At 40.2% G+C, this 14,612-nt stretch overlaps 1 protein-coding gene across 1 annotated transcript in view; it reads left to right on the forward strand.

Moving 5' to 3' along the window:
- Positions 1–14,612, forward strand: part of LOC132820845 (interleukin-10 receptor subunit beta-like) — a 60,282-nt gene that overhangs the window by 16,047 nt on the left and 29,623 nt on the right. Inside the window, exons 2-3 of the mRNA XM_060833193.1 lie at positions 8,568–8,685; positions 14,271–14,428. Of these exons, the coding sequence (XP_060689176.1) occupies positions 8,568–8,685; positions 14,271–14,428 (276 nt within the window). The remainder of the gene's footprint in view (positions 1–8,567; positions 8,686–14,270; positions 14,429–14,612) is intronic.

Raw genomic sequence — 14,612 nt, forward strand, 5'->3', positions numbered from 1 at the left:
TGCAGCACATTCAAACTGCACTGGCAATCCTAATTGGTTCTAAGTGTCATTTCTTGTGCATTCAGGATTATTCAATAAATATTGCCCAATTACAGATGCACATCTACTTTTCAAAACTGTTCTGAGATTTGGAAGTAAAAACATTGACAGCAAGTTCTGGATTTTTACATTACTTTGTACATGTGTGAACTCTTGAATTTGTTATTAGTTTCAGTGGAGAAAAGTGACACGTTCACTGTCAAAACCACTACAGACACCAGGCCAAGCAGCACTTTGTTAACATTTTCTCAGCAGTGCCTTGCAAAGTTGTGACCTCTACTCTCCAGAAAGACCACATTACTACTGACTCATGGTAACACCAGCGCATGCAATTTTCCCTCCAGCCCAGATGCCAAACTGACGTGGATTTATATCGCCACTCCTTCCTTATCACTGGATCAAAGTCCTGGAAGCCTTTTCATAACAGTCATGTGGACTGATAGAAATGGATAGCAATGATTCATAAAGGTGGCTCACCTCACTACCATCTGCTTGAGGGAAGTTAAGGATGGGAAATAAATGTGGCACAGCCAGCAAAACCCTGCTTTCCCTGAATCAATGGAATAAAAGTTATGATGAAATTCAGGTTTGTAGAATTGGGGATAGAAACCTTTTCCATCCGACAGAGTTTTGCCTGTGCTGTAGCTCTTCTTTAACAAGAAAATGCGTCTTGTGGGCTTTTTAGTTTAAGTTGATGAATCACTACAAAATACTGATCGTGTGCAAATTAATATTGATATCTTTAGAAAGATTTTAGCCTGATTTTGGGTGACCAATGTTGCAACATTTGACAGCTTTGATGGAAATTTTCACAACCATTTCTGTGTTTTGATTCAAAGTCAGAAGGCATGTCTGTGATATGAAAAGATAATGTGTGTTAGTATGTCCCACTGAAAAGTAGTAAAAGAATAAAAATAACATGGAAATAGCCGAATACAGGGGTGCAAAAAAAAGAGGAAAACAAAACCAAGGCTTCCAAAGTTTGGGTGGGCGGGATGGTGGAGGTGGGGGAAGGAGGGTGTGAGAAATTGGATTGAAGCTTCTAAACTCATGCTTGGAGTTGAGTTTCAATCCAGAGCCGAGGACTTGGAATTATGGCTAATTTCCAGGTTCAGATCCTGCAGCACGTATGTTGCTTATACAGCACCACTGTGTCAAATGTAAATGCCTAAGTTGCACCAGAGATGAGCTCAACACTCGCTTATTAAACATCATGGGTTAGCAGGGGAATGGGAGCAGTGTGTAGAGCAGCAGATCAAACTAGCAATGGGACTTGCAGAAAGAGGGGAGGCAGCACCTCAAAGGGCACTGTGCACAGATGTGAATCTGTGAAATGGCCAGTTCAAGAGAATGCACCTCCATCTGGAGTAAGATTCTATCAGGACTCAAAATGCCAACATGTCCCTGATGTTCTGGAACACAGATTGAACACCTTGAAGAGCTACTTTTGAAGCATGTCCTCTCCACCTCTAACTCCTACAAGCTGTTGAAAGTCTGGCTTAAGCATTGCAGGGTGAGGGATATTAAGCATTGAGAAGCATCACCAGGCACAGTTTGATATTACAAATCTTGCATGCACCCTAACTGAGTGAAACCATTGATCTATTCTCCAATCTGCTGATTCTCTAATCTGCTGTTTTACACTAAGAGATTTCATGGTATTATCATGACCTTTCTGAATGTTCCTAAAGTTTGTGGTGAATTTGATGGAACAATACAAGAGCCAAATGCTTGGACTGGGGTGGGGTTGGGGGTGGGGGGGAGGGGGTGGCAGTGCACTGTATAAGTGCAGAGTCCGAAGAGACGTGGGGTGAGGATGAGGCCAAGCTCCTGTTTGCAAATCAGTTTTAAACTTAGGTTAAACTTTACTAAATGCCTCCTGTTGGAGGAGAAAGTGAGGACTGCAGATGCTGGAGATCAGAGCTGAAAATGTGTTGCTGGAAAAGCACAGCAGGTCAGGTGGCATCCAAAGAGCAGGAGAATCGACGTTTTGGGCATGCGCGTCGATTCTCCTGCTCTTTGGATGCTGCCTGACCTGCTGCGCTTTTCCAGCAACACATTTTCAGCTCTAAATGCCTCCTGTTGTCAGTATACCTGATTTCAGACTCTTGTTTTGCCTTTCTTTGTTTTGTTTGTTCATTCACAGCAACTCTCTTGTCCTCCAACCTCTACCCCCGATGAAGAATTATATTCAAAATGATAACCTCTGTTGAATTTACTTTCAGATACTAATGGAATTGTATTTCTAGTATTTTCTGTTTTCAAAATGTCCAACCTTAGTCTCTATTTCAACACTCATTTGGCTAGCATTTTAAACTAGCTGCTTATTGAAAATGCTGATGTGATCTCTTTCTATTTCTACCTGTATCTTTGACATCTCTTCCTCCCTCTACTCACATTTGTCCTCAGGTTTATACATTGTGATAGTCTGTGTAACCGCAGTGGCTACACAGCAGGCGGTAATTTACTATGGAGGTTGAGGGATACCATGGAGAGTACAAGTGACAGTTAAAATGCAATTCCTTTCATTATTTTCTGTCTGCCTTTTCTTCCACGTACAGATTTCTTGCTCTTTATATTTCTATTGTGGTATTGTTGCTGGTGCTTTCCTTTTTTAAAAAATGTTATCTTTTGCTAAATTGTTCCTTATTCCTGGCATATTTTCTCTTGGTTATATTTTGTTTTATTTAGACATTTCTATACTTTGCTTAGTATAAATTTAAGGTTACATTTTGGAAGGTTATTCATGTTCAATTGGTTGTGTTCTTGCCTCTAAGACAGAAAGTTGCAATTTCAAACCTGTTCCAGGAATTTGAGTACAGAAAGTGAAAGCTGACATTTGTATGCACTGTTATGGGAGTGCTACACTATCGGATGTGCTGCCATTGGGATGAGACATGAGGCTCCATCTACCTTCTCTGTTGGATATGAAGGTCTCATGGCACTACATCAGAGAAGAGCAAGGTAGCCCTCACGGTTCTACCAGCTCTCCTGGTCAATATTTATTCCTCATGCGCCATCTAAATAAGAGAATATTGTGTGTGGTCATTTTCTTGTCATTTGTGGGTCCATGCTGAGGACAATTTGACTTTCATGTTTCCTACAGTGCAACAACAACTGCACTTCAAAAGTAATTGATCAGCTGGGACATCCTGAGGTTGCTACACGAATGCAAATTTCCTTTATCTGGTTGATTAATTAGTGCAACAAAGGATAAAAGAGGATGAGAAGTTCAAGAACAAAAGGGAGAATTAAAAGAACTTTTGCCTCAGGAGATACTAGAACACAAAATCTTATTGAGGACATGGAGTCAGGTTACTACTGTACCTTTTTAAAATGGAATTAGATGAGATTTTTAAAGGGAAGATTCGAAGAAAAATTTGACATGGGGGTAGAGTAGAATTGCTACATTGTATTGGCAGTGCAGAAAGAGGCCATTCAACCCAGTAAGTCTATGTCAATCTTTGTTCTCTGTATGAGCTTTTTTCTACCCTTCCTCATCCACAACCATCAACAGGTTCTTCATAGGCATTTCTCCTTCATGTGTTTATTTTGCTTTCCCTTTAATATGTTGATGCAATTCTTATCATAATAAAGATAATAGCTGTAGCAGAGCCACATGGATGATGTGCACTGTACCTGTTTCATTTCTGCCATGAATTCTGCTCCAATATATTCATGCTCTGTCAGGCCTTCCACCCTCTCCAAACGCTGTGTGACAGAGCAAGTGTTTGTCATGCAGGTCAGGCAGCATCCAAGGAGCAGGAGAATCGAAGTTTCGGGCATGAGCCTTTCTTCAGGAAAGGGCTCATGCCCGAAATATCGATTCTCCTGCTCCTTGGATGCTGCCTGACATGCTGCGCTTTTCCAGCAACACATTTTCAGCTCTGATCTCCAGCATCTGCAGTCCTCACTTTCTCCCCCAAGTGTCTGTCATGTTTAGAAAGTTGATAGCTTTTATGCCAAAACTAGACACCAGACACCACATCATAATGTGTTTTTGCGATTCAAAAATGTTTTTATTTATATAAAGAATGTTGCCTGCATGTTTTTAATTATCATTTTTTGTGACCTTGCTCGATCAGATCAAATCACGCTCAGGTCTCTGAGGAAGTATTGTGAACTAAGCAACAAATTCAAAGCTGTTACCTGTATTTAAAATATCATGAATATGGTTTCGCACAAATGCATTAACCTCTGTCTTACCAATGTTGGACAGCATAATTTCAAATTAAAAACATACTTCCAGCTTTTGAGAAACCTCAGGCCATGGATTAGGAATACAGTCATAAGAGAAAGTAAAGCTTCCTGAAAATGAATCCTGTATAGGATCTGATAGCCAAGACCTGTGTCAGTCGTGCTGTAACCTCACTATAAAAATCCCATATATGCAATTATATTTATATAGTTACTTTTTCATAAATCCCCTTCCCCATTTACTGTTGGCTTTTTCTGACTGGAATATGGTCCTAAAAGACCTCCGCCTCTAATATCTCAGCCAAGTGTTTATTATTCCCCTGTGAGTTTGACTGATGAATGCCAGCTAACCTTCAGAGGCAAGCATGTTAACTGCTGTCTTTCTTCAGACTCAGCTTTACCATAAGACCCACAATTATTGACTACTTTTGATGAATCTTGGGTCCATTTAATGCTTAATCAAAAGCTGATAAATGTGTATAATGAAGAACCTAAATTTTGTACTAGCGTTTGGTATGCTTTCCTTTATTGGTCAGAGTATTGAGTACAGGGGTTGGGAGGTCATGCGGCTGTACAGGACAGTGGTTAGGCCACTGTTGGAATATTGCATGCAATTCTGGTCTCCTTCCTATCGGAAAGATGTTGTGAAACTTGAAAGGGTTCAGAAAAGATATTTGCAAGGATGTTGCCTGGGTTGGAGGATTTGAGCTATAGGAAGAGGCTGAACAGGCTGGGGCTGTTTTCCCTGGAGCGTCAGAGGCTGAGGGGTGACCTTACAAAGGTTTACAAAATTATGAGAGGCGTGCTTAGGATAAATAGATAAAGTCTTTTCCCTGGAGTCGGGAGTCCAGAACTAGAGGGCATAGGTTTAGAGTGAGAGGGGAAAGATATAAAAGAGACCTAAGGGGCAACTTTTTTACGCAGAGGGTGTTATGTGTATGGAAAGAGCTGCCAGAGGATGTGGTGGAGGCTGGTACAATTGCAACATTTAAGAAGCATTTGGATGGGCATATGAATAGGAAGGGTTTGGAGGGATATGGGCCGGTGCTGGCAGGTGGGACTTGATTGGGTTGGGATATCTGGTTGGTATGGACAGGTTGGACCGAAGGGTCTGTTTCCATGCTGTACATCTCTATGACTCTAAATAACATAACATTGTGAACAATGAATTGGAAACATTCAGAGTCTGCCAAGAGCCTGTTGTCGAGTCTAGTTTGGAGGGGAATGGATATCTTTCAGAAATTGTGTGAATGGACTCACTGGAATGTTCGTGTTACAATGGGTCAAATCTCGCAATTCAATTTTGAAATTTATTGAGCAATCACTTCCAACATTGGATTCTCAGCTTCAGAGCCAATTGGTAAATAACTTGCCACTTTTATTTGTTTGAAATAGGGTGAAGGGAACAAATAATCTGCTCTTTACGAATGAATACCTGAGCTGATTTCCATGTGCATTCATCTTAATTGTTTGCTATTCTCGCGGTTAGGACCAAGTTCGTCAAAACACTTTGAAACTGAACATGGAGGTTAACCATCTACAATGAGCAGTCATCGGTGCAAGATGATGACATTTTAGAGGCTGCTACTTCAAGCTTTCAAGGGTTACTCAACTGCCTTTCCCTACAACTAGGCAACACAAAATGTGCTTTCACTCACAACCTTGGGATGGCCCTAAAGTCAATTTACAGCCAATTAAATACTTTTGCAGTATTATCACTTCTTTAATGTCGAGGTACTTGGCAGGCAATTAGAGTTCAGCAAGGCCTACACACTGCAGGATACGTGGCAGCGTGTTCGAGGGAAGTTGTCGGAGGAGTAAACATTGGCAAGGACATCAGAAGAGCACTTTTGCAGTTTGTAAAGTGCTGTGGAATCGTTTGTGGCAGCATCTCTTTCTGCTCTCTCAACTAAAAGCTCATCTGACAATCCAAATGCCCTCTGGTACTGCAGTGAAGTATCAGCCCTGGATAATATACTCAAGTACCTGGAGTGGGGCTTGAACCTAGAACTTTCTGACTCCGAGAGGAGAGGGCTACCCCAGATTAAAGACTGACACCTACAAGTGGTCTTGGTTGTGATATCCTGTGGTGGGAAAAGACCCTGGAGATTTTCTGTGAACCAATTGAAGAATTGTGTCACTTTGAACCACAGAGAAAAACAGCTGGGAGTTTCTTCATTAAAGTGACATATTCCTAATAATATGATTAGGAATATTTTCAGTTTCCTTGTACTAGGAGGAAACTGGAAAAAACAAGTCATGGCAAGACGAATCGTCGCCTCCAGGGAGACTGATTACTCAAGAACTGCTGGACCACAGTTTATGTTGTAATTTTACAATGGAACAGGCCGAAAAGGGATACTGCAGAGCAAAGCCTGTTAGAATGGGAATTGTGCTTGGTAAAGTTGGCATTCATCTGAATCTCCCATCAGCCAACTAAGCTAACCATATTTAAATGGTTTCCTGTTAAGAGACTCATTAGTGTCAGGACATTTTGGTACTGAAAGAATTCAGTTGTGAAATCCTAATGCTTAACCACAAGAATATATGCCCCCACACTTAGTTCACCTGAATTTCAGTACTGGGTTGGGACAGAGTCAGCAAACCTATTGGTTTTGCAAACCTGACAGAAGGGAAAGTGCCACAGATGGTCAACATTTTGTTACAGGGGAGTGGATATTAACTGGAGTCCAGCCAGCCACTCTGGCAAGAGTTTGGAGCAACCATAGGGGCTACCATTCCCCATGGATCTTTATAGCCAACATGTTATTGTAGTGCCAACTCATGCCAACCCATTGACTTCCATCCCACTACCCTTTGCCTCTTCACCCTCTGTGTCAACTCACTCAATATCCATCTTGGACAGACCACTGGAGCTATTCTTGGTTGAAATAAATTGAAGTTCTAAATGTCTATTGATCAATTCACTATTCAAAAGTAGAGTTCTACTTGATTTAATGCCTGTTTACCACATTTAAGTTCCTACAGCAACTTATTTTTTTTCAAAACAGGCATTTGTATACATAGCTCCCGTACAAAGACAACTAGTGGAGTTGTCAGATAAAATGTGAACACCAAACCCTCCCCTCATTGTGATAATGAGAGGTTGTGAAATCAATAGTGCGGAACATTTTTTCTCATGATAGCCCTTATTTATGCCAGTATATAGAGTGAAATAGCAAAACTTATTTTGTTTTATACCTTAAACAAATGTTTTGATATAATTAGAGGACAGGAATTTATCCACTTTTCATGCACACTTATGTCTACTTGTAACAATTCCTGAAGTTACCTGACCTGTCTAAATGATATCTTTGAACATATCCAAAAAGTTACCCTACCTCTTGAAATAACCCTGGCAGCTTTCAATTTTCTAGTAATGTAAAGCCTACAAGTTATCTTGTAGACATCCCTCTGTTAAAAGCAGGATTTCTTTGAAGGCACCAGCGCTTTGATCTATGTAACTGCTTCCATTCACCACAAATGTGCAAAGTTCAACCTGACCGATTCCCCTCCTGATGATGTTGGGTGCCACATTCAGGAGTGGGACTTCCAGAGTTGGGAGTCTGATGCAGTTTTGGTTATGAATAGTATGACTATTTGAACTGTAGCGTGGAGTGGATGTCTCCACCTAGTTCATTCTCAGAATAGTTCTCTAGCAAAGGAGCAGTTTTGGTCATGTCAATGTTTAGTACTATTTCAACAAAGACAGCCGTCTATTGAGTATTTTAATTTGCAAAATATACAAATTTCACATAACCTAAAAGTAACCACTAATAATAAAAACCGATGATCTTTCCACTGAAAGTCTTTGTTTATTGTTCACAAGCTAAAATGGATTTGAGTTTCACTGAATATGTACCTCCAAGTGTCACCTTTTGAGGAAATGAGGGATAAATTTAAGCCCAGGGTGCAAGTGAGACTTCCTATTGGCTGTGTTAAAACGTAAAATTATCACTGGACCTTAAGTAATGCCACAGAGGCTGTTATCTCATCATCAAGTCACCCTTTATTTACACGTGGAGAATCCTTGATACTGATCCAGCTCCCTCAGAGCTAGCTGTCAGAGTGAACAGGATGTCTGGCACTGCTGTTATTATCTGGCTGCCACAGCTCCCTGATTGGAGTTGTTAAACTGGTCCAATCAGGGAACTCATATTCTATGTGGTCCACCTGGCTGATCTCATTACAGTCACGACCGATCTAAACACAGGGAATTATGCCTACTCAGAAATTTATGTTTGCAAGTTTGCATATCTAGCTTTTTTTTAAAGTTAAAAACTAATTTCTTCATGATTAAAGTTATTTTAATATCATTTCTGTTTCTATAGTAATCGGACAGATCCCAGAACCACAAAACGTGCAAATTGATTTTGTCGATTCAAAGCGTATCCTCAAATGGGACTCTGTATTTTATCAAGGCAATTTAGTAACATACTCTGTTCAAAGGTAAGACACTGCATTTTAATTCAGGACAAAAAATGAGGAAACTATATTGTCTGTATCCTTATTATTTACTTCCCAATTATCCTGGAGTAATTTTCATTGAATATGCCCCAATATAATATGGTACCAGATTGCAGAGCACACTTACATTTATGTGTTTATGACATAAATCAATATCACAGTTCCCAAAAAGTTAAGTTATGGTTTTGTTCCATACTTAAGATATTGATATGCCCTGAGTGCGAGTGATTAACTTATGGATACTTACTCATCCAGTTTCCATAACTCCCCATTGGCTTATGTCAGTTATAGTTAGTAATGAAGATTCTACTTGAAGTGTTTAGCAATAAAAGGCCCTTCAGAACAATTTCACAGACAAGAACTTTAAATAATTTTTCTAAACTGACCCCTGCACTGTTTTTAATGAATGCTGCATATTCAGTCCTGGCTGAATAGGCTGGGGCTGTTTTCCCAGGAGCGTTGGAGGCTGAAGGGTGACCTTATAGAGGTTTATAAAATCATGATGGGCATGGATAAGATAAATAGACAAGTAATTTCTCTGGGGTGAGGGAGTCCAGAACTAGGGGGTTTAGAATGAGAGGGAAAAAATATAAAAGAGACCTAAGGGGCAACTTTTTCACGCACAGAGTGGTGCATGTTATAAGCTGTCAGAGAATATGGTGGAGGCTGGTACAGTTGCAGCATTTAAAAAACATCTGGATGGGTATACGAATAGGAGGGGTTTGGAGAGATATTGGCCAAGTGCTGGCAAATGGGACTAGATTAGGTTGGGATATCTGGTCGGCATAGACAAGACTGTCTATAGACCAGACGGTCTGTTTCCGTGCTGTACATCTCTATGACTCTACATTGTTGAAAGATAATTGACCATGTGCAGTTAAAAATGTTTAATTACTTTCTATCCAAATTTCCTTTTGAAAATGCACTGATAAATGCATTTACTCTCCTTGCAGTATTTAACAATGATGATCAACATTCAGATAACACCATGCAGAGGGATGTTGAAGAAGAGAAATATCAGGCCTGTTGTATAGTGTATATAAATATACAGTCACTCAGTGTGAAGGAATGAGTTCCAGGACTATTTCAAGGAAGTGATTTGACTAATAAAGTGCAAGGGTTTAACTCTGACAGGTCCAACAATTGACAGAACATTGAAGATGTGTAGGAATATAAAGTTTGTTTGACCGATTCCAAGAAAACGCATCAATTCATTCTGTAATGTTAAAGTAGTATTTGCTACAGTTTAGAAAGTAAGTCATTGTGAAATGGGATCTGCAGACCTATGAAGAGAGATCCCATAAAGAGAAATCAGGTGAAGCACATGTTAGGAATAGGTAAGTAATTTGGAGCTAAGAAACTGTTCAAAAGCAGTATAATTGCAAAAGGTACGGTTCAGGTCAGTTAGCCCCCATTTGAATAAATTTTGTACACAGGGTAAAAGATATCAGTATAGCCCCGGACCTTCCTGTAGCTTTCTTATATATGCTTCAGGAATAATTATCTTGGAGGAACATTGATTTTTGTAAAACTGAGTCCAAATTTAGTTACTGTGAGAATATGAGAATATGACTTATTGCGCTGCTGTAGTTCTTGTGCTAATCCTCCTCCCCACCTCTAGCCTGTCTCCCCCACCCTCCCAACAGTTTCATGTAGTGTATTCTGACCAATGATAATGATATATCCATTGTAAATGTCTAATTTGGGATGCCGTGTGACTCAAATGTGCTAAATGTTCCCATGAATTTACCAACCATGTCCTTCTTGGTCAAATAGACAAATGGATAAATGTCTAAGTGATTAGAATCAGAAAGAGTATAAGAACCCCCAGTAGTATTAAATTTTCTATGTATTTGCTTTATGGAATCAGCTGACAGATATTACGCGTTTAGTTTGAACAGGTTTCTCTTTCTGTCCAATTCCAATATAAGACATGGATCAAAAATCAAATTCTTGGATGTAGGATATTTGATTAACATGGTACTCTATAAAATACAAGTTCATAAGGTTTGTTCCTGAGTTTATTGACACTGCAGTCATAATGGAAGAGGGACAAAATAAAAGCCTGCAGTGCTGTAAATTAGATGAGTTCTGGGAATATTGGCTTTGTTCCCAGAAGGAAATCTACAATCAATAAAATCTGAGTCAGGAAAAATGTACATCTGCCTGATACATTTACTCTGTTTGCACATGAAGTTAGGACTGGCAAATGACTCCTTTCCAACCTGTGATCTGGACACTAACAGGAAACCAGTGCTCACATGTATGATGGATTCAGATGTGATTCATTGGGGTATCCAAATCGGGCAGGACCTAGAAAACCTCAAAATTGTCTCTGCTTTGTTTTTGTTTTTCATGTATACCCAGAATGTAGGTAACATCTAGGGTACGACTATTTAAATATTCCTCCTGGTTTGCTCGAAGAGTTTGGTTTCGGGTTTCCTCCTTGAATTACTTGTGATGCTGCTCGCACAATATCTCTTTAAAAACTCTAATTATGTATGATGGCTTTTTAATAAACAAGGGGACATGACTTCTAAACGTTTGGGAGTTGGGAGAACATGAGAACAAAATATAGAATCCTTACAGTACAGAAAGAGGCCATTTGGCACATCAGTTCTGTACCGACCCTCTAACCAGCATGCCATCCTCCCCACCCTGCATTGCCCATGGCTAACCCACCTAGCCTGCACATCCCTGGACACGACAGAGTAATTTAGCATGGCCAATCTACCTAACCTATACATCTTTGGACTGTAGGAGGAAACCGGAGCATTGGGAAGAAATGCAAACAGACACAGCGAAAATATACAAACTCCACACAGTCAGCCAAGGCTAGAATTAAACTTGGGTCCCTGGTGCTGTGAGGCAGCAGTGCTAATGTGGAAGCGAACAAGACATGAGGCTTTCAGTGCAAATATGCCGCTGAGCTTTGAAGTTACAGAAGGATTGTGCTGTTGTTCTTAGAGAGAGTGAGGTGTGAGGAAATGTGGAGTGGGTGTTTCACAGAGTATAAAGAAATGGTTTCATGCAGAGTGGGCTTTCAAATTGAACAGGGAGTGGAATTTTCACAAAATACTTCAGACAAAAGAGAGAAGTTACATTAGTGATGGGAGTTGGCAGGAGTCTTGTGTGGGATTTTCCATTCTAATTTCCCAGATTTGTACATCTTACAAGTCTGTGGCTCATGTAGGTAATTTGTAGAACTTCATTTGACCCAGTGAGATTAGATTACCCAGCAAATGCACAAATTCTGACTGTAAACCTCCCACCTGGTGTGTCTCCCTTATTTGCAGCCTTCAGGGTTTTCATCACACTTGGCTCAGGCTATGGGGATGCTTGTGCCTTTTCAAAGAAAGCTTAGCTGGAGAAACCTTTGTTCAGTCTTATTGGCTGGAATGCAGGGAGAATGAATCATTTTTTAAAAGAAGTAGAAATAAAATTTGAAATAAACATATAATACAGGAGCAGCAGCAAGTTATTCAGCCCTTTTGAGCCTGCTCTATCATTTAATATGATCACGTCTGATCATCCAACTCAGCACATTGTTTTTATTTTCTCTCTGAATTGATCTCTATAGTCCTAAGAAAGATATCTACCCCTTTGTTGAAAGTTTTAAATGTTTTGCCTTCAATATCATTCAGTGGCAGAGAACTCCACAGTCTCACCACTCTCTCGGCAAAGAAATTTCTTCTTATCTCGGCCCTAAAAAGCCTATTTCTTATCCTTAGACTATGACTCCGGTCTGCACAGTCATCAAGAACAATCCTTCCTGCATCTACCCTGCCTAATCCTGTTGGAATTTTATAGGTTTCTATGAGACACCTGTCATTCTTCCAAACTGTGGTGAATTTAGCCCTAATAGATCCAATCTTTCCTTGTATGTCTGTACCACCATCCCAGGAATCAGTCTGGTAAATCTTCTGTGCATTCTCTGTATAGGCAGAACATTGTTCCTCAGATAAGGAGACCTAAATCGTACATAATACTTCAGGTGTGGCCTTACCAGTGCCCTGTACAGTTGCAGCAAGATATTCCTGCTTCTGTTCTCAAATCCTGTCACTATTAAAGCCAACAAAGCATTTGCCTCCTTCACTGCCTGCTGCAGCCACATGCTTACTTTCAGCAACTGGTGTATGAAGACACCCAGGTGTCATTGCACCATCCCTTCCCCAATGTATCCCACTCAGAAAATAACGTGCTACCTGTTTTTGCTATCAAAGTAGATAACCTCACATTTACCTGCTTTATGCTGCATCTGCCATGTGCTTGCCCATGCACTTAACATGTGCGAATTGCACTGAAGCTTCTTTGCATCCTCCTCACAGTATACCTTCCATCAAGTTTTGTGTCATCTGCAAATTTGGAGATATGCCACGTTGTGTCTGCATTGATATCATGAATATGTATTAGCCGGGATCCAAGCAGTGATCCCTGTGGTACCCCAGAAAACCTCATCTTTATTACTAGTACTCTTTGTTTTCTGTCTGCCAATCAGTTCCCAATCTATTTTAGTGCACAAACTTGAAACCTGTGCAATTTAATTTTGCATGTTAATCTCTTTTGTGTGACCTTGTCAAAAGCCTTTTGAAAATCCAAATTAACCATATCAAGGGGCTTCCCTTTATCCACTTTCATTGTTACTCGGTACCCTGTTACCATGCAGGCTAATACAAAGGGTATTTCAGCTCACAGCACTCTGTGAAAATGACAGTCAGGTTGTTCCTCTTCTACGCAGACCTGTATAATTATTCACTTTGCTAATATTTATCCATTTCCTTTTGAAAAACTACTTTGGATTCTACTTTCATCAATACTTCCTAATTACCCTCTGTAGGTATAAAAAAAAAAGCCTAATCTTTTTCTTCTGGTGAAATCATTAAAACGTTATGTCTGCCAATTGCTAATTCACTGATCATTGGAAAAAGATTTTCCCTCCACTTTCTTTAGATAGTTTCCAATAAACCTGTTCATTGGTGTTAAGCTTCTGGAGCAGGTGGGACACAAACCCAGGCCTCCTGACTCTCAGGTAGGGACATTACCACAAGAACCCATCTTCTCTACTGAAAAACAGGAAATGATAATATTGAACATCTGTAGCAGAACTCTTAATGTTTCCTGTTGTGTTGAAAGGAGCACTACCTTCACTAGGCTATATAACTATAGCATTCAATAAGTGTGGCACTGGAAAAGCACAGCTGGTCAGGCAGCATCTCAGGAGCAGGAGAGGCACTCTTTCAGGCATAAGCTCTTCATCAGGAGTTCCTGAAGGACTTATTCACAAAACATCAACTCTCCTGCTCCTCAGATGCTGCCTGATGGGCTATGCTTTTCAAGCACCACACACTTTGACTCTGATTTCCAGCATCTGCAGTCCTCACTTTCTCCTATATAGCTATAGCAACTGATCCTGATATCTTTTCTGCACCTTCCGCATGACCTTGATTCCCTGGCTGTTGGAGGGCACCCAAAAGTAATCCCTAAATAATTTTACCTTCTCTTTGGAACAGATTCATATGCTCTTCACTTGTGTCAATGTCTTTGCTGTTGTAACCTACTTTTTCTAGAACTTTCGAAAGCAATGACAATCGAAGTTGGCTGGACGTGCATGACTGTATGCTGACCACTGAAACAAGATGTAAATTGTTGAACGATGTCAATGCGACTTGCAACCTCAGAGTGAGAGCAGAACATGGAAATGAAACCTCAAACTGGGTTGAAGCAGGTAAGAAATACACTTCCATCAGTAACGTTTTCTATGGTGTTTCTCGACTAGTTCTGCTTTTCACACACTGAAACCTCAAATTGAACACTAGGAATTTCTCTGCTCTATGACAACAGTATTGAATTGAATTTGTGTTACTGTGTCATAGAGACAGTAAGGGCTCCATAAGAGTTGTTGTGACATA

Source organism: Hemiscyllium ocellatum, chromosome 12, assembly GCF_020745735.1.
Source record: "Hemiscyllium ocellatum isolate sHemOce1 chromosome 12, sHemOce1.pat.X.cur, whole genome shotgun sequence".
Taxonomy (NCBI): domain Eukaryota; kingdom Metazoa; phylum Chordata; class Chondrichthyes; order Orectolobiformes; family Hemiscylliidae; genus Hemiscyllium; species Hemiscyllium ocellatum.